Source organism: Lycium barbarum, chromosome 12, assembly GCF_019175385.1.
Source record: "Lycium barbarum isolate Lr01 chromosome 12, ASM1917538v2, whole genome shotgun sequence".
Taxonomy (NCBI): domain Eukaryota; kingdom Viridiplantae; phylum Streptophyta; class Magnoliopsida; order Solanales; family Solanaceae; genus Lycium; species Lycium barbarum.
Genome location: NC_083348.1, coordinates 82,970,716 through 82,992,140, shown reverse-complemented (window position 1 = coordinate 82,992,140; position 21,425 = coordinate 82,970,716). Strand labels below are relative to the sequence as shown.

Sequence of the window (21,425 nt, the reverse complement as noted above, 5' to 3'; positions counted from 1 at the left end):
TTTTACAAAAAATTAATAGATTTATTCAACTGAATCAACACGCAAATTGGAGAACCACACATTCCAAAGTTCCCCACTTCAGAAGCTAATTTTCCTGCAATCTGGAATAAGCCACAAAGCATAGACACAGGCACGACTAAACAAAACAGTTTTTCCCGACATTAACATTGGTAGGAAACTAACAATTAACAAAATGATTTTTTTTTTTTTAAAAAAGATGATTATTAGTCGAGTAAATCAACATTTATTGCTTTAAGAGCTTCATCAGCCATGATCTTATACATTTTCTCAGAGGGATGAACAGCGTCCCAGAACACAAACTTTGTTCGATCAGCACAAGCTTTCAATCCCTTACAAGTCTCTCCATACTCTGTTGTTCCTGTCCCACAGCACCCCTTACTCGTCTCTGTAAAACCTGTTAATTAATTCATTTCCATAATTATAATTAGCAACATAAAGTACATGTGAAATAAGTAAGATACTTTCACGTAATCTAAAAATAGTTTATGAAAATAAAAGTTACTACTTATTTTTCCATCCCATAGAAAACATATTCCATGGGATACAAAGAGTAATAAACGTAGCTTTCTTACCGAATTTATGGGGATTTTGGACTGCTTCAAGAATGATGCTATAGATGTCTATGTAGGAAGCTTTAATGCCAAATAATCTTTTAAGGGCTTGCAATTCTCTTTTGATTTTTAGATTGAAAGAGAAAGCAACTTTGTTCAAATCATCATCGCACTTTGTTTCATCATCCCGAATGGTTCTAAGAAGTGGTTCACACCCAAGAGGAGGAACTCCCACCACTGCAATTCTTCTTGCTCCTTGACCATGAATTATCTGTAAAATAAATATTTAATTAAGTCACTTCATATATCATATAACATAAATGTGCAAGCATAAAGCCATTATAAGTGTGCGTTGCCAACTATTTCATTAGTTTCATCTAGAACTACTATAGAAAAAGACATGCATCCCTAAGTAGAAACTAGGAGAAATTGAAAAAAATAAAGAAAATAATCATATTTGGTCAATCGATCTAATTAAACTTATACAAGGACTACATATAAGCTTTATAACAAAAACTTAGCTTGAATTAACGAACTGCATGTTGATTTTGTTTTTTCCGTAGGTTTAAGTTTTGGAAATGACTAGTAATAAAATTTTACTGAAGGGTCTACTAATTAATTTGGTAAAACTTTACTTAAAAAATGAATTGAAAGGGAAAGTACGTAAATACAAGTTCACAGAGAACACACAATCTTTCTATGCCTTACCCCGCGCTTTGAATCTTAGTGGAGCTAGGCAGCAGGAACAAGTAACATACGCACGAACCACTCATTTCAATTCCACCAACCAAACTTTACTCATTATTCATATAGAATATCAAGAATGATCTTTTTATCTAGGAAAGGGCAAGTAATGCATATAAATACACCCAAGACTGTGGTCCAGTTTGTAATACAGTAGTTTTTTTCTGGTGATTAATAAAGTTTTATTTTCACAAGAAAGGAAAAAAAAGAAGAAGAAGACTGGTCCAGTAGTCAATGAAATGCCTAAAATTTTTTATGGGCAGAATTATAAATTACCCTTTTACTTGTGCTGATGGAAAATAATAGTATCTGATTGAACAGCGATATATGTGCAAGCTGACGGCCACCATATGTTATTTAAAAAAAAAAAAAATCAAATCACCATACCATACGTTATTGAAAAAGGAGAAACATATAAACTCGTCTTCAAACATTTGAAAGGAGAGAGAGAAAGAAGACCTTGACGTGAGTGAACAAGGAATGGATCAAGAAGTTCTGGTACTGTTCCACCGTGTATTGCTTTGAGCGTACAAGTTCCACAAAGTAATTTTGGAGGAAGTCATTAGTGCCCATACTTATTATATATAGTGCATTCTTCATGGTTTCTTTTGCTTTCTCAGCTCCCACCATTTGCCTCAAGTGGATTTCATAGTGCCCGAGATACTCCCTTTGCTTGGCTAGTGTCATTGCATTCTGATTTTTCAGGAAAAAGAAAACGTTTAAAGATAGAAAATTTAATTAATCCAAAAAAAATAAAAATACGAAAGGACCAGGTGGCTAGGAAAAAACGTACAGACAAATTGGCAGTGAGATCATCATAACCAGAAGCTGCCGATGCAAAACTAATGCCATGTAGCATATCCACCTTGTTTATTTGTGGGTCCAGAAACCCTCTTGTCAAGTTCACATAACCAAGTGCCTCCGCTGCAAAACCATAATTATACTTTTGTGTTTAATCATTTTCAGTTGGTGTAGTAATTAATTTATAAAAGTAAAATATAACAGCCAATCAGAATTGACAAGGTACAATATACTAGCTCTTGTGCATGCTTCCACCATATTAGTTAAATTAGACCATTTTTTTCACGGGAAAAAAAAGAGAGGTGGAACCATTGGTTCTAAATTTTAGAACGATAGTTTCAATTGTTAATGCTTGAGTTCTAAATTTAATATGTTTACATGTATTTTAATAAATTTTATAATAACAAAACTACACTATTTGAGCAAAAGCTAGCTACTGCGTTCGGTGAAACCCGTAGCCGGCTTCTGCCTCTTTGAGTGAGAATGTGAGGCCATAGTTAAGACGAAAGATAATGGTATAAATTTACACGGGCAGAAAAGTAAACAAAGAACAAATGTAAGACAATAGCAAATGTTAGGAGCATACTTGAAAATTTTCTTTTTTCAAATCAAACCATTAAGTGGAAGCATCAACATCTAATTTTTCAAACATAAACAAAAACCAAAACAGCCAATGAAGATAGTGAGTAGTTACCAATGAAGTCAGTGGCAAGTTTTCCATTAGAGAACCTGCCAGTAGGTTGAGAATTGGGAAGGTCCATCCCATAAGGCAAGTAATCGGCCTTGTTTATAGTAGAAATATGATTGTTATTTCCGGGATCTACACTTGAATCTCCAAACACCAAGATACATGTCACATTGTTCTTTGCTGCCAGTTTCCTCAGCTCACTTACTTCAATGGCTTCTACTGCAGCATTATGATGAAATGGCACCAGAGCCAGTAGAAAAATGAAAATCAGCCTCATCAGCATTTTCACACACTCAATTCAAACAAAAGAATATTACGTAAACTTTACTGATTAAACTTCAATTGAACTCTGCCTGTCCTTAAATAGGGTAAAAGGACTTTATTATTGTTAGGCCAAGTAGCAACTACCCCTTCTCTCTCCTTTTTTTTCCGGGTCGGTGGACAAAAGAGAGTCCGGAACCAAAATGCCCAAAAAAAAAACATTTTGAACCAAAATACCTCAATAAAAAAAAAAAAGTTACCAAAGTACTTTTAGCGCAGTAAAATACTGCGCTATAGCACTTCACGGCTCCGTCTCCGTTAAGTGCTATAACGCAGTATTTTACTGCGCTATACAAAAATTTCTCTCACCTATAACGCAGTAAAATACTGCGCTATAGGAGTCCGTCATTTTCAAGTCCATCACATTTTCACTCCTCTTTACGTAGTTTATCTTTTTTACGTAGTTTAGCCGTATATTAATCATGCTTTGAGATTCCGGAACTTCAATATTTTATATAGAACTCTAGTTATATTTGTACAATTAATAAAATAGGCTCAACACATCAAGAATACGCAATGCTTTGGATTGTCATTTTAGTGGTTGAAAAGTGCTCGAAGTCCTTTTTTATTTGAAGACTTGTAGTCATTAGCTTTAAGTTATTTATCTTTTAGGGTTTCGTCTTAATTTTAAATTAATGCTTAACTTTATTTCGAATGTGTCACATTTTTTTTAATTATCAATTTAGGATGTGAAACTATGAACAATAATAAAGACTAAGATAATATTTATAAATATGTAAAAAATATATAATATTTACGATAAATTGTACAACACTAATGTATATACACTATCAAGGATGGGTCCCACATGTAGTATGCCGGAGACTATCCCTAGGCCTAAGGATCATACCATCCCCACTGCCCTCGCCATCGTCTCCATCGCCCTTTTTCCTCTTAATAACCGGGCGCTCCAAGTCATGATCATCTCCTCTTCCCCTAGCCCTTGCGCCCTTAACTAGAACGTGCTTCTTCTTGGGATCTAGTCCCACTGGCTGATAACGTCCAAATCCACCCTATTAATTAGAATGAGCACGGTCGTATGCAAATATATTTTACCCAACTATGAGTCGGGGTCGAATCCCACAGAGAACAATATGTAGGTGATTTAAGCAGATTAGGAATTATCACTAATAATAGTTATGCCCGAACGCATCAATGGTGGTTTTTGATAAGGTTTTTATAAAATATGGAAATATAAATTCTAATCTAGAAAGCAAGTAAATTGATCAATGGCAACAAGAATAGAAGGAGGGAAACTACTTCTCAAGTAACGATCCAATCTATTTCACGAATTGTAAATAATAGCAAGTTTATGTTATTTAGCCTCGGATAATGACTCTAAATTATCTTCTTCCGAAGATTAACTAGACTACCCAATTGAAGATCCCTCAAGCAATTAGGAGCATTAAGAACACCCGAATATGGCTACAAGTGGTATTGCCTATTCCTAGGTCAATTTCCATTAGATGAAGGTTAACGCCCCAAATTCATGTTAATTATTCTAACCCAACTCCGTTCTTCCTCTTCCGAGTTTCAAACAAAGTAAATGGGCGAGTTCAAAGGTTAGCTATTCCATTGAAAACATTCAAGAACAAGAATAATTAAAATAGCAAAAACTTACTTGATTAAGAACAATGCAAATGAATAAATAAGCACAACAAGAGTTTCAATCTTAATTGTCACCAAGAGATTTCCATCAACAAGGATTAAAAAAGAAGAGAGAACATTTTTTGTAGGAACCCTAGCCTCCAACTTGTGGGAGCTGCCAAAGATATCTAATATTTTGCCCTAATTTTCTATTTATATGAACTGGAATGGAAGAAATCGTCAAAATCCGAGTTCTGGTCGAAATTCCCGAAAATCCTTCAACGCGATCGCGCCATGTGTCTGCGCGATCGCGTGGATGACGTCAGCTCCCCTGCTCCCTTAATCGCGATCGCGTGTCGAGCCTGCGCGATCGCGTGTCATTAACAACGCGCGTGGGCGCGGTCGCGTTACATTCCAGCGCGAACGCGTGGAGTGCAATTCCCGCGTGGGCGCGATCGCGTGGGTACTCTGCGCGATCGCGTAGAGTATTTTTCCACGGTATTTTCCAGAACTTCCAGTTATTTCTAGTTTTGCAACTTTTTTGCTTGTTTTCCACACTTAGGCTCTAGGGACCTCGTATTACCTGAAACATGACAAAAACTACGTAAAATGACATAGACTTGCTTAAAAACAAGTAAAACTTATAGTTAAAAAGCATCGATTGTGGTGTAAAATCACGCCACATCAACACCCCCAACTTAAAGTATTTGCTTGTCCTCAAGCAAGCCATACAAAACTATGACTCAATCTAACACCTAGATATTATAGAATAACAATGTCTGCATTGGTTTTGACTCTGAACTACCGGCATGCATGTTTTCCTTTAAACGACCACCCCAACTTCCTACTTTAAAGCAATATGCACAACTCAAGAACACTACGACTAACAATGAAGCTTCAATGAATGACATTACATTATCGAACATATTATGGTGCACACAAACGCTACTTTAGGCGGTCACTTTATTTTGTTCAATTCTCATCCTTATGCCCTCACATAGACCAAAGAATGTCCCAACACACATATATACGACAAGAATGGGACGAAGACGAAAGAGAAGAGAAAAACACTCACACTCACAAAGAAATTCATATCTACACATGCAAATACCATAGGCTTGCCCTTATTTTCTATGTTCTCATCCTAGGCTCGTTCGGTTGTGATCACATTAGGACTTGTTTCGGCTTGTAATGTAGGTTTAGGGACGGGTCGAATACTTTTTGGATATTACTGACTCACCCTCCTTGAACACTACAACATCTTGTCACCTTAATTCGCCTCTTTTCTTTTCACCCCTTTATTTTCTTTCAGTTTTCAACCTCGATGTGGTTTTACTCCTAACCAACTTACAAATCTTTTTTACAACAATTTTCTGAATTTTTTTTATTTTTTTATTTTTTTTATTTTTTTATTTTATTTTATATATATATATATATATATATATACGCAACTACCACATCGAATCTCCACTAGCAAACTCCACCACCCCCAACTTATGTTTTTAACATGTACTCCACATTTAGTTCACCCCCAACTTAGGCATTTTGCCTCATCCAACTAGTAGCATCAAGGAGGAAACGGGTGCGAAGATGGATTAATTTCACAAAGGGTAAGGTTTCATAATTGGCTAGCCAAGAAAAAGGTCAAAAAGGCTCAAAAGAGAAACTAAGGATATTTAACACTTTTGGTAAGGCTTATTTAGGCAAGGTGACTATTTCAACAAAGAAAGCCTAAGATCATCTCACAACCAAACTAACTTTCGGATTTCATACAAGACCAACCGGGCAAGTTCTAGATTATACATGCATAAACAGAATCAAACTAACAACTCACACACACATCGGCATAAGGACAATAATTTTTACACTTGTGACCTCCTAAGTAGTAATTCATCACACACAACACCCCAACAATCATAATGTCATATAAAGAATCAATCATGTCAGACAATAACTGTTCTAAGTATGCATTTTTCAAAATTTCGAGGGGTCTAAAAATTTCAACAAAACACAATACATGCCATTAGTTACCAAGTAGTACCAAATAAAACAAAATTACTCTATTCAACCTAAGTAACATCCTAAACATGCCAGTTTCAACAAAATAAAAACCCCCCTCAGGAAAAGAACTCTGGCAAAGAAAAGCCGAGGAGGTTCCTACCCCTAACTAAAAAAACTTGCAGTGTCCTCACTGCAGTACATCAACACAGAAAAACTTTTTTTTCCATACCTCGTAGCACTGCGTGCTATGGTCATCTCTGCTCACCCTCTGAACTGGAGCTGCTGGGCTCTGGCAGGATAAAATCGTCCTCATTTTCCTCCTCTTCATGCTGTGCGCCGCATACACTCCTCAGAATGCTCATCATTTTGTTCAGGATTTTTGTTTTGCTTCTTGGCATGCTCCCTTGCCTTTTTCTGCCTCCTCTCTATTTTTCCCTGCTTTTCTTTGATATGCTTCATGTCCTCCACCACACCTGCTAATGTCGGACCAATAGGAACAGAGGGAGCTGTAGATGTGCCTTCTCCATGTGGGCCCGAAGGGAGACTAGCCACTAGCTGCTTAATCCGATTGTCCACCCCATGGACCTGGGTGGAGATATATTGGAAAGGCCTGGCGGCTTCTTGTAGTGGTGGCAAAATTGGTATAGCCATGGGGGGAGCAGATGCTCCACCAGTCGACTCTGATGCAGTAGAGGTGAACTGCCCAAATGATGATGTTGCTATATCAATCTTCCTTTTCTTCTGTACATTACCAGGCCCTCTCTTTTTCAACGGATAAATCGGTCCAGCAGGTCCTTTTTCTCTGTCGCCTGGTCTTATGGGCACTCCATCAGTGGAGCACAAGTAAGTGATCAATGATGGGAAGAATAAGCTCTTGGTCCGTTCAAGCACCACCTCCCGGATTTCCTGCATAATGAGCCTCCCCACGTCAACAGGCAATCCTTCCATCACAGCACAAATTACTTTAGCCCTCTCAAGCGGCACCTCTGAATCATGTTTTGAAGGCAGCACCCTGGATGTGACAATATCAAGCCAAGTTTTGGCTTCAGTGGTGAACTCTGCAGAGTCAATCCTTTTCTGCATTGTGTTTAGCCACTTTGGTTGTTCCCCACCGTGAAGGTGGGTCACAAACCATTGTTGCCGCAGGTTCTCGTACATCTGTGCCATCTCGCTGTTGTCACCATCCTGCAGATTATAATAGGCATTGATTCTTGAGGCATTGCACAGGACATCCACACCTCTGACTTTGACAATTGCCCTATGTGTAATGTCTGCCTCTGCAGCATTTGCGTAGAATTCCCGCACCAGGGTATGATTTGCCCTGATTGGTTCATCTGCAAAGCGTATCCAGCCGCTTGTTACCAACCTTCCATAGAACTCGGGCATCTTTTCTTCCAAACTTTCTGTTACAAAGCCCCTCTCTTCAATGAAGCTCTTTCCCAGCAGTCTATCATATAGCTTCGAACATTTTGCTGACTGGAAGGTGGTGGTGTCATAATATTCAATCAAGGGTACTTGGGCAGCACTGGATGATGAAGCCATTTTTTGAGTTTAAGTACCTACAAAACAAACACAATGCATATGAACACCTACAAGGATGTATAATGAGGAGTTGGGTTAAGGACATTGGGCACCCAAGTTTTGAACAGCTCTGTGCGAGCATTCTGTTTGTGAACTGGGATTTTTCCTTCAGCGCGATCGCGTGACAAGGAGTCGCGATCGCGCCATTTTGCTGTTTTCCTTCACCGCGATCGCGGTTCAACATGACGCGTTCGCGCAATGTTTGAGCCATTATTCAGCGCGATCGCGTCTATTATCAGCGCGATCGCGCTGAGTCATTTCAGATTCTCAGAAACATTTTCACAAACAGGTTATGGGCATCATTTTTGGGGCTTAAATTCAATGATTCTTAGCACGTATTTTGCCCCATTTTTTTCTTTTCATATCAACACCCAACTCTCAACTCACATCACTCACAACAAACAACAATTTTCTTGACAAGAAATTCAACAATTTCATCACATTTTCATGCTTAAACAAGTAAAAGAAAAAAAAATCTTTCACAATTTCTAACATGGAATGATGATAAAAACAACCCTAGGAACAAGACAATGAAGGAATCACATACCTTGTGGTTGCAAGTTGAAGAATTTTTCAAAAAAAATTAAAATTGTGTTTGAGAGAGAATTAGGGAAATGGGAGGAATATGGGAGGAAAATGGGGGATTTTAACCCCCAGGTCTGTTTAGTTCTTTAAAAACGCGCCTCTCCGCGATCGCGTGGTGATGTGGCGCGATCGCGCAGAGTAATTTACTCGTTTTTTTTTTATTTGAACGCGATCGCGTGGGTTCTCGGCGCGATCGCGAAGGGATAAATTTGGCCCTGTTTTTCCAGATTCAGAAAATAAGCAGAAACCAGCAGCTACTGATTTGTGGCTGTTCTGAAAACTCAACCTATTCAAAACAATTCCAAAAATTGTGAAATTTTGCAGATTAGTCACAAATCATAAACTAAACAATTCTAAAAAATTAAATTTCAAAAAATGATTAAAATTTTTAAAAACGATGGGTTGCCTCCCACCAAGCGCTTAAGTTAACGTCGCGGCACGACGGATACCAATTTTACCGCTTTTCTCGCCATTTGGAGCATATGAATTTGCGCCCCAATTTTGAATCAAGATTATGATGACGCTCATGGGGCGGTGGCAGAAAAACAAAAAGGCCAACTCTCGGATGTCTCATTTTGCACTTTTTGGCCTTTGAGTGAGGAATGCCATTTTGTCTTCTTGGCGTAGCAAACTTTAAAATAAAAACGCTTTCTTCTTCATATCCAAAATTCTCTATTGGCTCGGTTAGTTCAACTTCCATATCATCAACCAAGCACAATGTTGAAAAATGGTTAGAATGTGGTCCAGCGCGCTCAAATTCCAAATTTGCATGAGTGTTGGCATCTTCACCAAAAAATGAACTAGAGTCTTCAAAAATCATGTCATGAACTTTTCTATGCAACTCTAGTATCATTTCTTCAATCTTGGCATCATTCACTATTTTTGGATTTGTTGGTTGGTAATTTATCATTAGCTCTTGAAAATCAATAGTGACCACTTCTTAATTGGAAACTAACTTAAAACTACTATCCATGGCCTTTTGATATTGAGTGTTACATTCCTCAATCTTTGCATTCAATTCGGCCTCCAATTTTTGGATAGCAATTTCAAATGACTCCATTTCTTGACTTTGCTCAACATGCATTTTTAGATATTCTTCCATCATCCGTGAAAAGCCTTCACGGTGATTTTCATAGGCTTCAAGTTGTTGAGCTTGATTCATTAGCCAATCTTGGCTCAAAATTTCCTCTTTGTCAAGTTTTTCTTCATGGTGAGAATCGTCCAAAGCTTGTAAAAATCCTAACATGGTGAAATCCATGTTTTGGACAGTTTCATCATCTCCATGTTGAACTACTTCCCACCAATTGGCCACAATCTTCCCATATTTTTCATTTCTCGCCATAATGCTATTCAACATTTCCTCAATTTCCTCTTTTCGAGAATTGGAGATTTCTTCTTCATGACTTAGCTCATTTTCTTCAAGTTGAACCATTTCTTCAATTTCACAACTCTCGTCGTGGTCACAAGAATTTTCGGGTTCATCCTGTAAACTTGAAATCTCTTCTTCAACCATTTCATTTTGAGGAGTCGACATTTCCATGACAATTGAGGAATTGGCATCCTCAAATGACTCATTCATTCTTTTTATGGCTTCTCCATTTTTTAAAATGGATTGTTGGAGGAGCTTTCGCTCTTCCTCCATTTTAGCTTCTCGATCTAAGTATGTTTGGAGCATTGCCATAATGCCTTCATGTCCGGCACTTTGTCCTTCACTTGTCATGTTGTTGTCCCTGTCAAACTCAAAAGCATAGCTAGCATTTTCGTTAGAACAACTAGGGGGAGGGGAAGTGGAATAATTGAGACAATCACCCCAATGTCCACCTTGACCACCACATATATTACAAACACTCTCATCATAGGATTGAGACGGTGCACACATCTCTCTCCCGGGAGCATATTCACAATCTTGCCAAAAGTGGGGTCCTCCACAATATGGACATGGGTCATCAAAATATGGATTACAACCATCAAACCCATTTTCATTCCAAGATGCCATTTTTTTTATTATTATTTAAAAAAAAAAAAAAACACAGAAAACAACTACACAAATATTTACGGGTTCAGTTCAAAGCAAGTTAGCTTATTTCCTAGATTAGCCAAAATACACCAATTGTTCCCCGGCAACGGCGCCATTTTTGATAACGTCCAAATCCACCCTATTAATTAGAATGAGCACGGTCGTATGCAAATATATTTTACCCAACTATGAGTCGGGGTCGAATCCCACAGAGAACAATATGTAGGTGATTTAAGCAGATTAGGAATTATCACTAATAATAGTTATGCCCGAACGCATCAATGGTGGTTTTTGATAAGGTTTTTATAAAATATGGAAATATAAATTCTAATCTAGAAAGCAAGTAAATTGATCAATGGCAACAAGAATAGAAGGAGGGAAACTACTTCTCAAGTAACGATCCAATCTATTTCACGAATTGTAAATAATAGCAAGTTTATGTTATTTAGCCTCGGATAATGACTCTAAATTATCTTCTTCCGAAGATTAACTAGACTACCCAATTGAAGATCCCTCAAGCAATTAGGAGCATTAAGAACACCCGAATATGGCTACAAGTGGTATTGCCTATTCCTAGGTCAATTTCCATTAGATGAAGGTTAACGCCCCAAATTCATGTTAATTATTCTAACCCAACTCCGTTCTTCCTCTTCCGAGTTTCAAACAAAGTAAATGGGCGAGTTCAAAGGTTAGCTATTCCATTGAAAACATTCAAGAACAAGAATAATTAAAATAGCAAAAACTTACTTGATTAAGAACAATGCAAATGAATAAATAAGCACAACAAGAGTTTCAATCTTAATTGTCACCAAGAGATTTCCATCAACAAGGATTAAAAAAGAAGAGAGAACATTTTTTGTAGGAACCCTAGCCTCCAACTTGTGGGAGCTGCCAAAGATATCTAATATTTTGCCCTAATTTTCTATTTATATGAACTGGAATGGAAGAAATCGTCAAAATCCGAGTTCTGGTCGAAATTCCCGAAAATCCTTCAACGCGATCGCGCCATGTGTCTGCGCGATCGCGTGGATGACGTCAGCTCCCCTGCTCCCTTAATCGCGATCGCGTGTCGAGCCTGCGCGATCGCGTGTCATTAACAACGCGCGTGGGCGCGGTCGCGTTACATTCCAGCGCGAACGCGTGGAGTGCAATTCCCGCGTGGGCGCGATCGCGTGGGTACTCTGCGCGATCGCGTAGAGTATTTTTCCACGGTATTTTCCAGAACTTCCAGTTATTTCCAGTTTTGCAACTTTTTTGCTTGTTTTCCACACTTAGGCTCTAGGGACCTCGTATTACCTGAAACATGACAAAAACTACGTAAAATGACATAGACTTGCTTAAAAACAAGTAAAACTTATAGTTAAAAAGCATCGATTGTGGTGTAAAATCACGCCACATCACTGGCACGCTCAGAACCTTAGGCTGAGCTGGGTCTAGAAACTCGACCTCTTCCTCATCGGGAGTCGCCACCGCAAGCGCCGAAGGATGAACTTGAAAAGTATATAAATATTAGTACCATTTCTTATTTATATTGAATACATTAACATTATTTATTTAATCAAACCTGTGTGTCAACGGGCGCCTGAGTAGGCTCCTGAGATGGGTGTGGTGGTGAATATGAGGTAGTCTCCTGGACGAGATGTTGTTCGAAGTCCAAGTAAAGGTTATAAAAATTAAATAAATATTTACCTTATATTGAATAAAATTAGTTTTAAGTAAAAAACTTACATGCGCCTCGATAGTCTCGTGAGAAGACACCTCTGCCTCAACAAGCTGATGAGAATGCTCCAGAATGAGCAGCTCCTGTGGACCCACTGGCGCCGAATCCTAAAATATGAAAAAAATGAAATAATAAGTACTTTAAATGATCAAATATGTATATTAAATATTGAACTTATATTGAATAAAACTAATTTTAATTAAAAGCTTACATGTGGCTCGACAGTCACATGGGAAGACATCGCTGGCTCGGCAGGCCCATGAGAAAATGCCTGAGTGGGTGGCTCTGGTGGACCCGCTGGCGTCGAATCCTAAAATATAAAATAGTACTAAATAATGAGTAACATATATATATATATATATATATATATATATATATATATATATATATATATATATATATATATATATATATATATATATATATATATATATTTAAAATAAATAAGTATTTTAAATACTAACCGGGATCAAAAACTCATCGAAGTCAAGAATCCGGGCTCCCTCTAAATTCCTCACAGGCCGCTCATCAGCTAATGAAGCGCGTAATGCCGCTCAATCAACGTTATCACGCTCCTCCATGTATGCATTCTGGCTCGACTGTGATGAAGACCCGAGTATCTCAGCAAGTAAGAGCGTCGGCGTAAACGTAGGTGAGTCCCCAGGTGAGCTGTCACTGGCCTGGAACGGCTGCGGATGGACTAGACCGTGAACGCCCTCTGGAATGGGATCGGCCTCATCCGCCTCATCTACCAGATGGTGTCTTCCACCACCAGGTCCTCTAGCAACAGCGCCGCGTCCTCTACGCGCACGACATCCTCCGGCAGCACGGCGTCCTCTGCCAGCACGGCCTCCTCCTCTGGGAACACCCGGTGCTGCCTGATACTCAGCCTCAGGAGCAGGCTCCGCCATGCGCCTAATCTCGCCTACCTGCCGGATACCATCCTCGGATATCCTAACCATCTCCGCGGCAAGCCCCGCAAGCCCAGGGTAAGGCATGTGTTCTAACCCCAAGATGCGTAAACGTTGTACGGCCACCAGCTGCATTTGTGTTTAACAGAAACAAAAAAAATTATTTTTAAAACGTAACAATTAATGCAATTAGATAAATCTAAATACGATAAACTTACCAATGTCTCGTACTGCCCCGCGAGTGCTGAGTATCCTACATCCCTAGGGGGACGCAAAGCTGGGTTGCCGATCAATCGGTGTGTGATCTGATGATACCAACGCATGTGATGCTCAATGGGAGTCAAATGGCCGACCACCGCTAAAGTGCCCAACCTGTTCTCCCAATGGTGGAGCTGGACATCCATGAAAGCCAAAAAATCATCATCAACGGCAGCCCGATCGTCCCGCTGGTAGTGTCGGAGCTCATGACGGACATCAGGGGGTATACTCTGTGTATGCCCAAACTGCTGTAAGACACGCTCGGGCATGTGATCCTCTACGATAACCAGGTGTATCAATGGACACCGCGACCTCCAAACCCCCTGACCTGCCCTACAGAAGGGGGACAAACCATCTAATATAGCAGCGTACGATGTCCATATAAATAGCTGCATAACATATAAATACAAATCAGTGATCACCAAGTAGAAAAGACGTTTAATTAAATTATTAATGTAAATTCAAATAGTTTTACCGCATCGTCCGTTATGTGATCAAGCTGGTCCCGGAATGGAAGAATACTGTGGTGCGTATCCACATCCCAGTCAAAACCCGCTGTCCACCTCCTCGCATAAGGCATGTCAATCTCGAGGTGATGCCTAGGTACGGGCTGAAAAGGCAGCATCCTCTCCCACGCCCATAACTGTAAGCGATATTAGAAAATACGATTTTTTAGTCATCCTTTCAAGAGGTTTGTTGACATTAAAGGAACACACACTTAAAACATTACCTGGAGAAGAGCAAAAAATCCACACACATCTCTGACGGCACCAATAGACGCTCGGCACAGGCATCTGTAAAGATACGCCAAAACAGCACCGCCCCAGCTATAGTCTCCCAAGCGGTCCAGATGCTCCAAGAAAACCAAGTAACGTAAACTGACAAAGGCACCCGATGAATTCGGGAACAAGATGCCCCCAAATATAATAAGCAGGTACAAACGGGCATGACGATCAACATCGTCCTGCGGGGTGCCGTCCACAATCGAATCCAGACCCTCCAAATAAGTGCAGAGTGCACTAAGCTGAACCCGACTCTATCCCGATATCTGGGTCGCGGCATCAGGCACGAAGTGGGTGAGCCTAGTCAACTCTGTCACCCACGTCTGACCAGGAGGAGGCTCGTACCGAGTGTACAGTGGCTCTTCATCTACCAGCAATCCAAAGAGGACCTCCACATCCTGAAGTGTAATCATGGCCTCACCAGTGCGAAGATGGAAGGTATGTGTCTCTGGCCTCCACCGCTCAACCATGGCCGTGATGAGCACCCAATCATGCTGTACCCGACCAACGGACACGCAACGATAGATGCCGCCCCGAAACAATATCTCCAACACGCGAGGGCGTGGGGGGTGCTCGCGTAAAAGAGCCCACACTCTCTGCAGCCTACGGGGACGGAGCCTAGTAGATATCCCTATAGTACAGGCCCATAATAACTCTGACCTATGATTGTCTTGTAAAGACAATACTGATCTATCAGCGGGCCCCGGGTGATCATCGGGCCTCGGGTGAGCATCGGGCGTCGGGGGAACATCGGGCCCAAGGGGAACATTCGGATCCATGAAAGAGTCCGGTCTGTACAAACTAAATTAGTCATTATTCTTGAAATGAAAGATAAATTATATTAACTAATTAATAATTTGTAGGGAATATGTGAATTATGTAGTATTATATCTTGTGAATAGTTAACATGGGATATGCAGTAAATTTAATATGTGATAGTAAGGACACATCTATGATGACAAAGATTTTTAAGTTAATTACTTTTGAATTATGTGATGGCAAAGACTTGTTAAGTTAATTAGTTTGGGAATCGAAATTCAGCAGTAATATTTGTTTGGAACTCTATTTTGAATATGTGATATATTTTTAGTTGACCAAATAGCCAACACAACTGCGATAAAATTAAACTAAAAGAGTATATTCGTCGACCACATATTTTCCTACAAACTTTACATTTTTTTCGTGAGATTATGTATTTATGAAAAGAAGAACTTTAACTATTCTTTTTAAGATAATCTTTTTTTATTTAACATATATATTCACGCTTTTAAAATTATACAGATTAACATTTCATAATCATTTACAACTTGTTTGGATGGTTGTTACCTATTGTATTATATTATGTTATTAGTTTAAATAAAATGTTTGCTTTGATTGCTACTTTAATTTTATTGTTATGTAACGACGAAAGGTCCTATTTTATGTAACCACTGATTTGGTCCTATACAATACAACACAATGCGATAACTGTCAAAACAATACATAACAATCATCCAAACAAAGTGTTAACAACATAATTATTCATTACCAATCAACTTCTTTCAATTCATAAAGAATATTTAACAAATACTCAATTAACAAAATAATAATTCATTAACAATTCATAAATAATTAACAAATTAACAACTCATAAATATATAACAAATTAACAATTCATAAACATTTAACAAATAATGAATTAAACAAAAAAAAAAAAAAAAAACAGAACAGTGGCATAAGCCACTGCCCAGCCCGATCAAACAAAAAAAAAACGATTTTTTTTTTTTGAAAATGAATGACGATTAAATGTTAAACATGCATGCAATATAATGTATATAACAAAATAATAACAAAAGTTCGTAGTAGAAAATATTAATCGAAGATTTTTTGTAGAGTTATTTTAATCGAGTTGTACGCCGTTTTTTCTCAAAATTCGAACTTAGAATCTTGCTCCTTGACTTGAATATACCGAGAATCTAAACTTTTCGGACGAAATTTAATAGAAAATGACGTTTTTTGGATGTGGGGACGGCTCACCCCCAATGGCATTTTCAATTTTTTTTTTTTGCCACTGGAGGGACCAATGGTGGAACCCGATGGGGTTTTAGTGGGGTGATATAGCGCAGTATTTTACTGCGCTATAGGTGAGAGACAAAGTCCTATAGCGCAGTAGTTTACTGCATTATAGGTGAGAGAAACTTTTGTATAGCGCAGTAAAATACTGCATTATAGCACTTAACGGCTTCGTCTCCGTGAAGTGCTATAGCGCAGTATTTTACTGCGCTAAAGGTACTTTGGTAACTTTTTTTTTTTTGTTGGGGTATTTTGGTTCAAAATGATTTTTTTGGGGCATTTTGATTCCGGACTCGACAAAGGATAGTCAGTAAGACGTTTGTCTGAATTATGTGACAAAATAACTGTTTGTCATGAACGTGTTAATTTCATACTGTCACTTATTTTACGCATTATAATAATAAGGAATAATTTTAGAGACATTTCTTCAGGTTTGATTTCATAATAGTGTGATTTGAAATATTATAACTTCCTTTAAAGTTCAATTTATTTATGACTTTAAACTTTTGCACGCTATTTACCTAAATATTAATAGTACTAGTTATTTGATTTCTCAAATTGTTTGCTTCTTTCAACTTTTATTAGAGTAGTAAGAATATAATCTTGAATTTCTAAAACGATAAACTAAATATTTTGGAATAATTATTTTTTGTAAGAGCAACATGTAAATAAGACCGGAGGAGCGACATGTAAATAAGCACCCACGCCTACCACTTTTTCCCCTGCCCTAATAAAAGGGCAGCAAAGCAAAGGCATTATTTGTACTCCCTTCGTTCACTTTTACTTATTCACTTTTGATTTTGCATGCTTTTTAAAATTTAAGAAATGAAATAAACATTTTACTATAATACCCATATTAATTGGTGTATAATCTCATTGGACTTGAAGAATAATTTGAAAATGAGTAATTAATGTAAAAGGTAAAACAAGAAAAAAAATTGTCTTTCCTTACTAGGTTAAAGTAGATAAGTAAAAGTGAAAATTTATTTTAATATAATGGATAATTAAAAATGAACGGAGGGAGTATTTGTCAATTAAATCCATCGTTTTCAAATTGTCACGTGGCTTTCGTTGCTTTCTCGGTCAGCCTATAATTAATATTGTTAGGTTTACTAACAGCCACCCCTGCCGCCTCTTCCTTACCCAAAAATAAAAAGGACAAAAACAGCTTTTATGTGAATTTGTTTGCTAATTAATGTCCCAATTTTCAGATTGATCATGTCATTTGGTTGTTGAGAAGATTTGAACTATTGGAGCTTTAAATGTCTTTGATGATTCCTCAATCAGCCGATATTTCACACAAAAATCTCCTTTATCTGAAAACTCTTGTTTGATTTCTATTATTATCCTTTGTACTGCTAATTCAAGAATGCTTTTATTTTTCTTTAGCCAAACTACAGCTTGATCGACTCCATCTATCACGAAATATAGTGATGCACTCCCCTTTTTAGTATGTCACAAAAAAATGAGACTATGTTTTTATATTTAAAAATTACTCCATTATACTTTAAACTTTGCATTTACTTTTAATGAGAATAACTTATAGCGACACAAATATATATGACTTATTTTATATTATAAATTTTAAGTTTTTTTTAATTAAATGCCATGCCCAATTTCACATAAATTTGGATTAATAAGGGAGTAATATTTTCTCCTATGAAACTGAAAAAAGAAGGAATTTGATCAATAATCTCGTCGTACAATCTCCAGAGACTGACAAACATCTTATAAATACGCAACCGGCGGTACATTAATTTTCCAGCCAACCTTTGAACAGGATTAATGGCCCAGCTAGCTGGTTCCCATAGTGTCTACGACAAATGATAAAATAGCTGGAATTTTCTTAAATTTGGTGGTTGCAGATTTATCACATATGAACCCTAAGTCACGCGAGTAGTTGTAAAGTCTATCTAACATGCATGATAGGTCCTACATATCTGTCCATTTGCTAATGCAACCCAAATCCTTTGAGAAGAGTTCACATATATACATATTTTGTCTTTCTTTGTCTTCTACACTTTACCCTCCCCCACGATGTGGGATTTCACCGGGTTGTTGTTGTTGTTGTTGTTGTTGTTGTTGTTGTCTTCTATTATTCCACTTGAAATCCCAGCTATTTCATTTGAGTCGTGCTACCAATTCTTGTATTCGCTGTTATCGTATATACTAGACGGGATATGCCCGTGCTGCGCACGAGCCCAACATTTCGGATTATAGTGTATCTATATATATGTAGTTGTGTTTAAATAGTGATAATATATATATATACATATATATATACTATGTTCAAAATACAATTAATATAACATTGTAGTTTGTGCTCCGTATCTAAAACTTTATTTTATTCGTGTTTGCTACGAATATTTATTAATATTTTTTAAAAGAGAAGACTTGTTTAAAAGAAAACTATTTTCCTCTCTTTGAGATAAAATAATAGCAATATTTAAGCATCAGTTGATACTTTCAATTTTAATTTAATTAATTTAAAAGTGTAAAATACTTATTATTTTTTATCAAATTTTGATTTTGATAATTCTAATTCAAATTATTAAATTAATTTTACATGTTTAAAACGAAACAAAGTAGAAATTAATTTTCTATTTAAACTAAGCAATGCTATTTTTTAATTTTTGGTAAATATTCTCGGTTTAACTCATTTTACTTGTCATGTTGTCTTTTGTATGGTTTTTTAAGGAAACGTGAATTAGAATTATAATTTGACTAATTTACCTTGTTTATTATTTGATCTTCATTTGATATTAAATTGTATCTTATTTTTTAAATATATATTAAGTATATTTATTTTAGTAAACATAACAAATAAATGACATGGCGGAATAGCAAATACAGCAATTAAATATTTTGAAGAAAAGTAATAATATGGGGTCCATGTTTTTTGCTGTGCAATAATTTCATTTGCTCTCACTAATGGGTTAATATGCATGTGGCAATGAATCCACTATTATTGACTTGATGGGGATACTTTGGGAATTACATGAATATTGTTTGATTTTTTAATATATGAGGTGCACGTTTTTTTTTTTTTTTTTTATGTTGCCTTGTTTTTTTTTTTTAATATGGGATCCACTTTTTTTTTCATGAGTTTGGAGAGGGTGGGGTCCACTTTTTTTTTCATGCGTTTGGAGAGGGTGGGTTCACCTTTTTTTTTTTTTTTAAGAGTGACTGTCGACGAAACATGGGTAAACCGATGCTTCTATATAGTAGAAAAATAGAAATATAATAAAGTATTTCTATCTAATTTTTAGAAGAGTTGGTAATATAAAGTATAAAATGTCATTTTTTTGCCCTTAAATAAAAAAGTGGGTGAGACCACAAAGGATTTTTTAACCTTTAAATAAAAAAGTAGGACCGAACACGAACGACGATCTTGCCTAAACCGACTCTTCTATATAGTAGTAATAGTAAAGTAACACATATAACTTTTTTATCAAATTTTGATTTGGATAATTCTAATTCAAATTATTATATTAATTTTACATGTTTAAAATGAAACAAAGTAGAAATTTGATTTTCTATTTAAATGAAGAACTTCGATTTTTTAATTTTTAGTAAATATTTTTTGTTTAACTCATTTTACTTGTCATGTTATTTTTTACACGATTTTTTAAGGAAACATCAATTAGAATTATAATTTCACTAATTTACCTTATTAATTATTTAATCACCATTTAATATTATTTTTCCTTTTATGACATTAATCTCTTTTCACATTTATTAGAGTAAGGAAAAAATGAAAAAGTAATTAAATTCTATCTTAATTTAATAGATAAGTATGTTGCTGTACAATAATTTCATTTACTCTCACTAATGGATTGATACGCATGTGGCAATGAGTCCATCATTATTGATTTAATTGTTCGATTTTCTAAGTACTTTTTTTAATATTATTTGTTTTTTTAATATGGGATTCACTTTTTTTTTTTAATATTGCTTGATTTTGTTAATATGGGGTCCACTTTTTTTTCCTGTGAGTTTGGATGTGGTGAGTTCCACTTTTTTTTATTCTTTTTTTTTTAGTACTGGTTGGTGTTTAATATGGGGCCCACAACCACAATTTTTTTTAACATTGTTTATTTTTTTAATATGGGATTCACTTTTTTTTTAATATTGCTTGATTTTGTTAATATGGGGTCCACTTTTTTTTCTGTGAGTTTGAATGTGGTGGGTTCCACTTTTTTTTTTTTTTTTAATACTGGTTGGTGTTTAATATGGGACCCACAATTTTTTTTAATATTAGTTGTTGTTTAATATATATGGGGCCCATAATTTTTTTTTTTAATTTTAGTTGTTGTTTCAAGATTTGTATGCCTTAAAATGTTGTACTTGATGCTTTATCACTTGTTCACGTGGGTATTAATTTGCTATACACTGGGTCCACTTGTATTTGAATGTCACGCATTGGCTTTGCAATATCCAAAGCTCTGCATCATGACCATGTGGGTCCTACGTTGATGTCTCAATTTGACATTTCCCACTTTGTTTGTTTTACTTTTGACTGTTTTGGCGACGAAGGCAGACGACGAAGTGCCCCAAACTCCCTCTTCTAAATAGTAGAAAATAATACTCTTTGACTTAAAAAATTTCCTCTCTATCTATATTTTGAGAACTTAAATTCGTGAAAATTCAAATTCAAAACCAGAAAAGCAGCGGTTCATCATATATATATATATATATATATATATATATATATATAGTATATCATGTTATCAGATAATACTTTTGTATTTATGTATATTGAATGAAATAAAATACCAATATTATGCAACTACTTTGGTTTGTTA

At 36.6% G+C, this 21,425-nt stretch overlaps 1 protein-coding gene across 2 annotated transcripts; it reads right to left on the bottom strand.

Moving 5' to 3' along the window:
• On the bottom strand, positions 1-3,153 carry LOC132623064 (GDSL esterase/lipase At5g45950). 2 transcript variants are annotated; one of them, XM_060337768.1, is made up of 6 exons: positions 2,812-3,153; positions 2,110-2,240; positions 1,776-2,009; positions 1,593-1,652; positions 594-843; positions 1-415 (listed from the first exon to the last, which is right to left on the bottom strand). In XM_060337768.1, exons 1-6 carry the CDS (start codon positions 3,086-3,088, stop codon positions 225-227), a joined length of 1,143 nt encoding a protein of 380 aa, XP_060193751.1. In that variant the 5' UTR covers positions 3,089-3,153; the 3' UTR covers positions 1-224. The 2 variants fall into 2 exon arrangements, with proteins under 2 accessions (XP_060193751.1, XP_060193752.1); XM_060337769.1 differs by lacking the exon at positions 1,593-1,652 and having other exon boundaries at positions 2,812-3,151.
• Between the last annotated feature and the right edge of the window lie 18,272 nt (positions 3,154-21,425).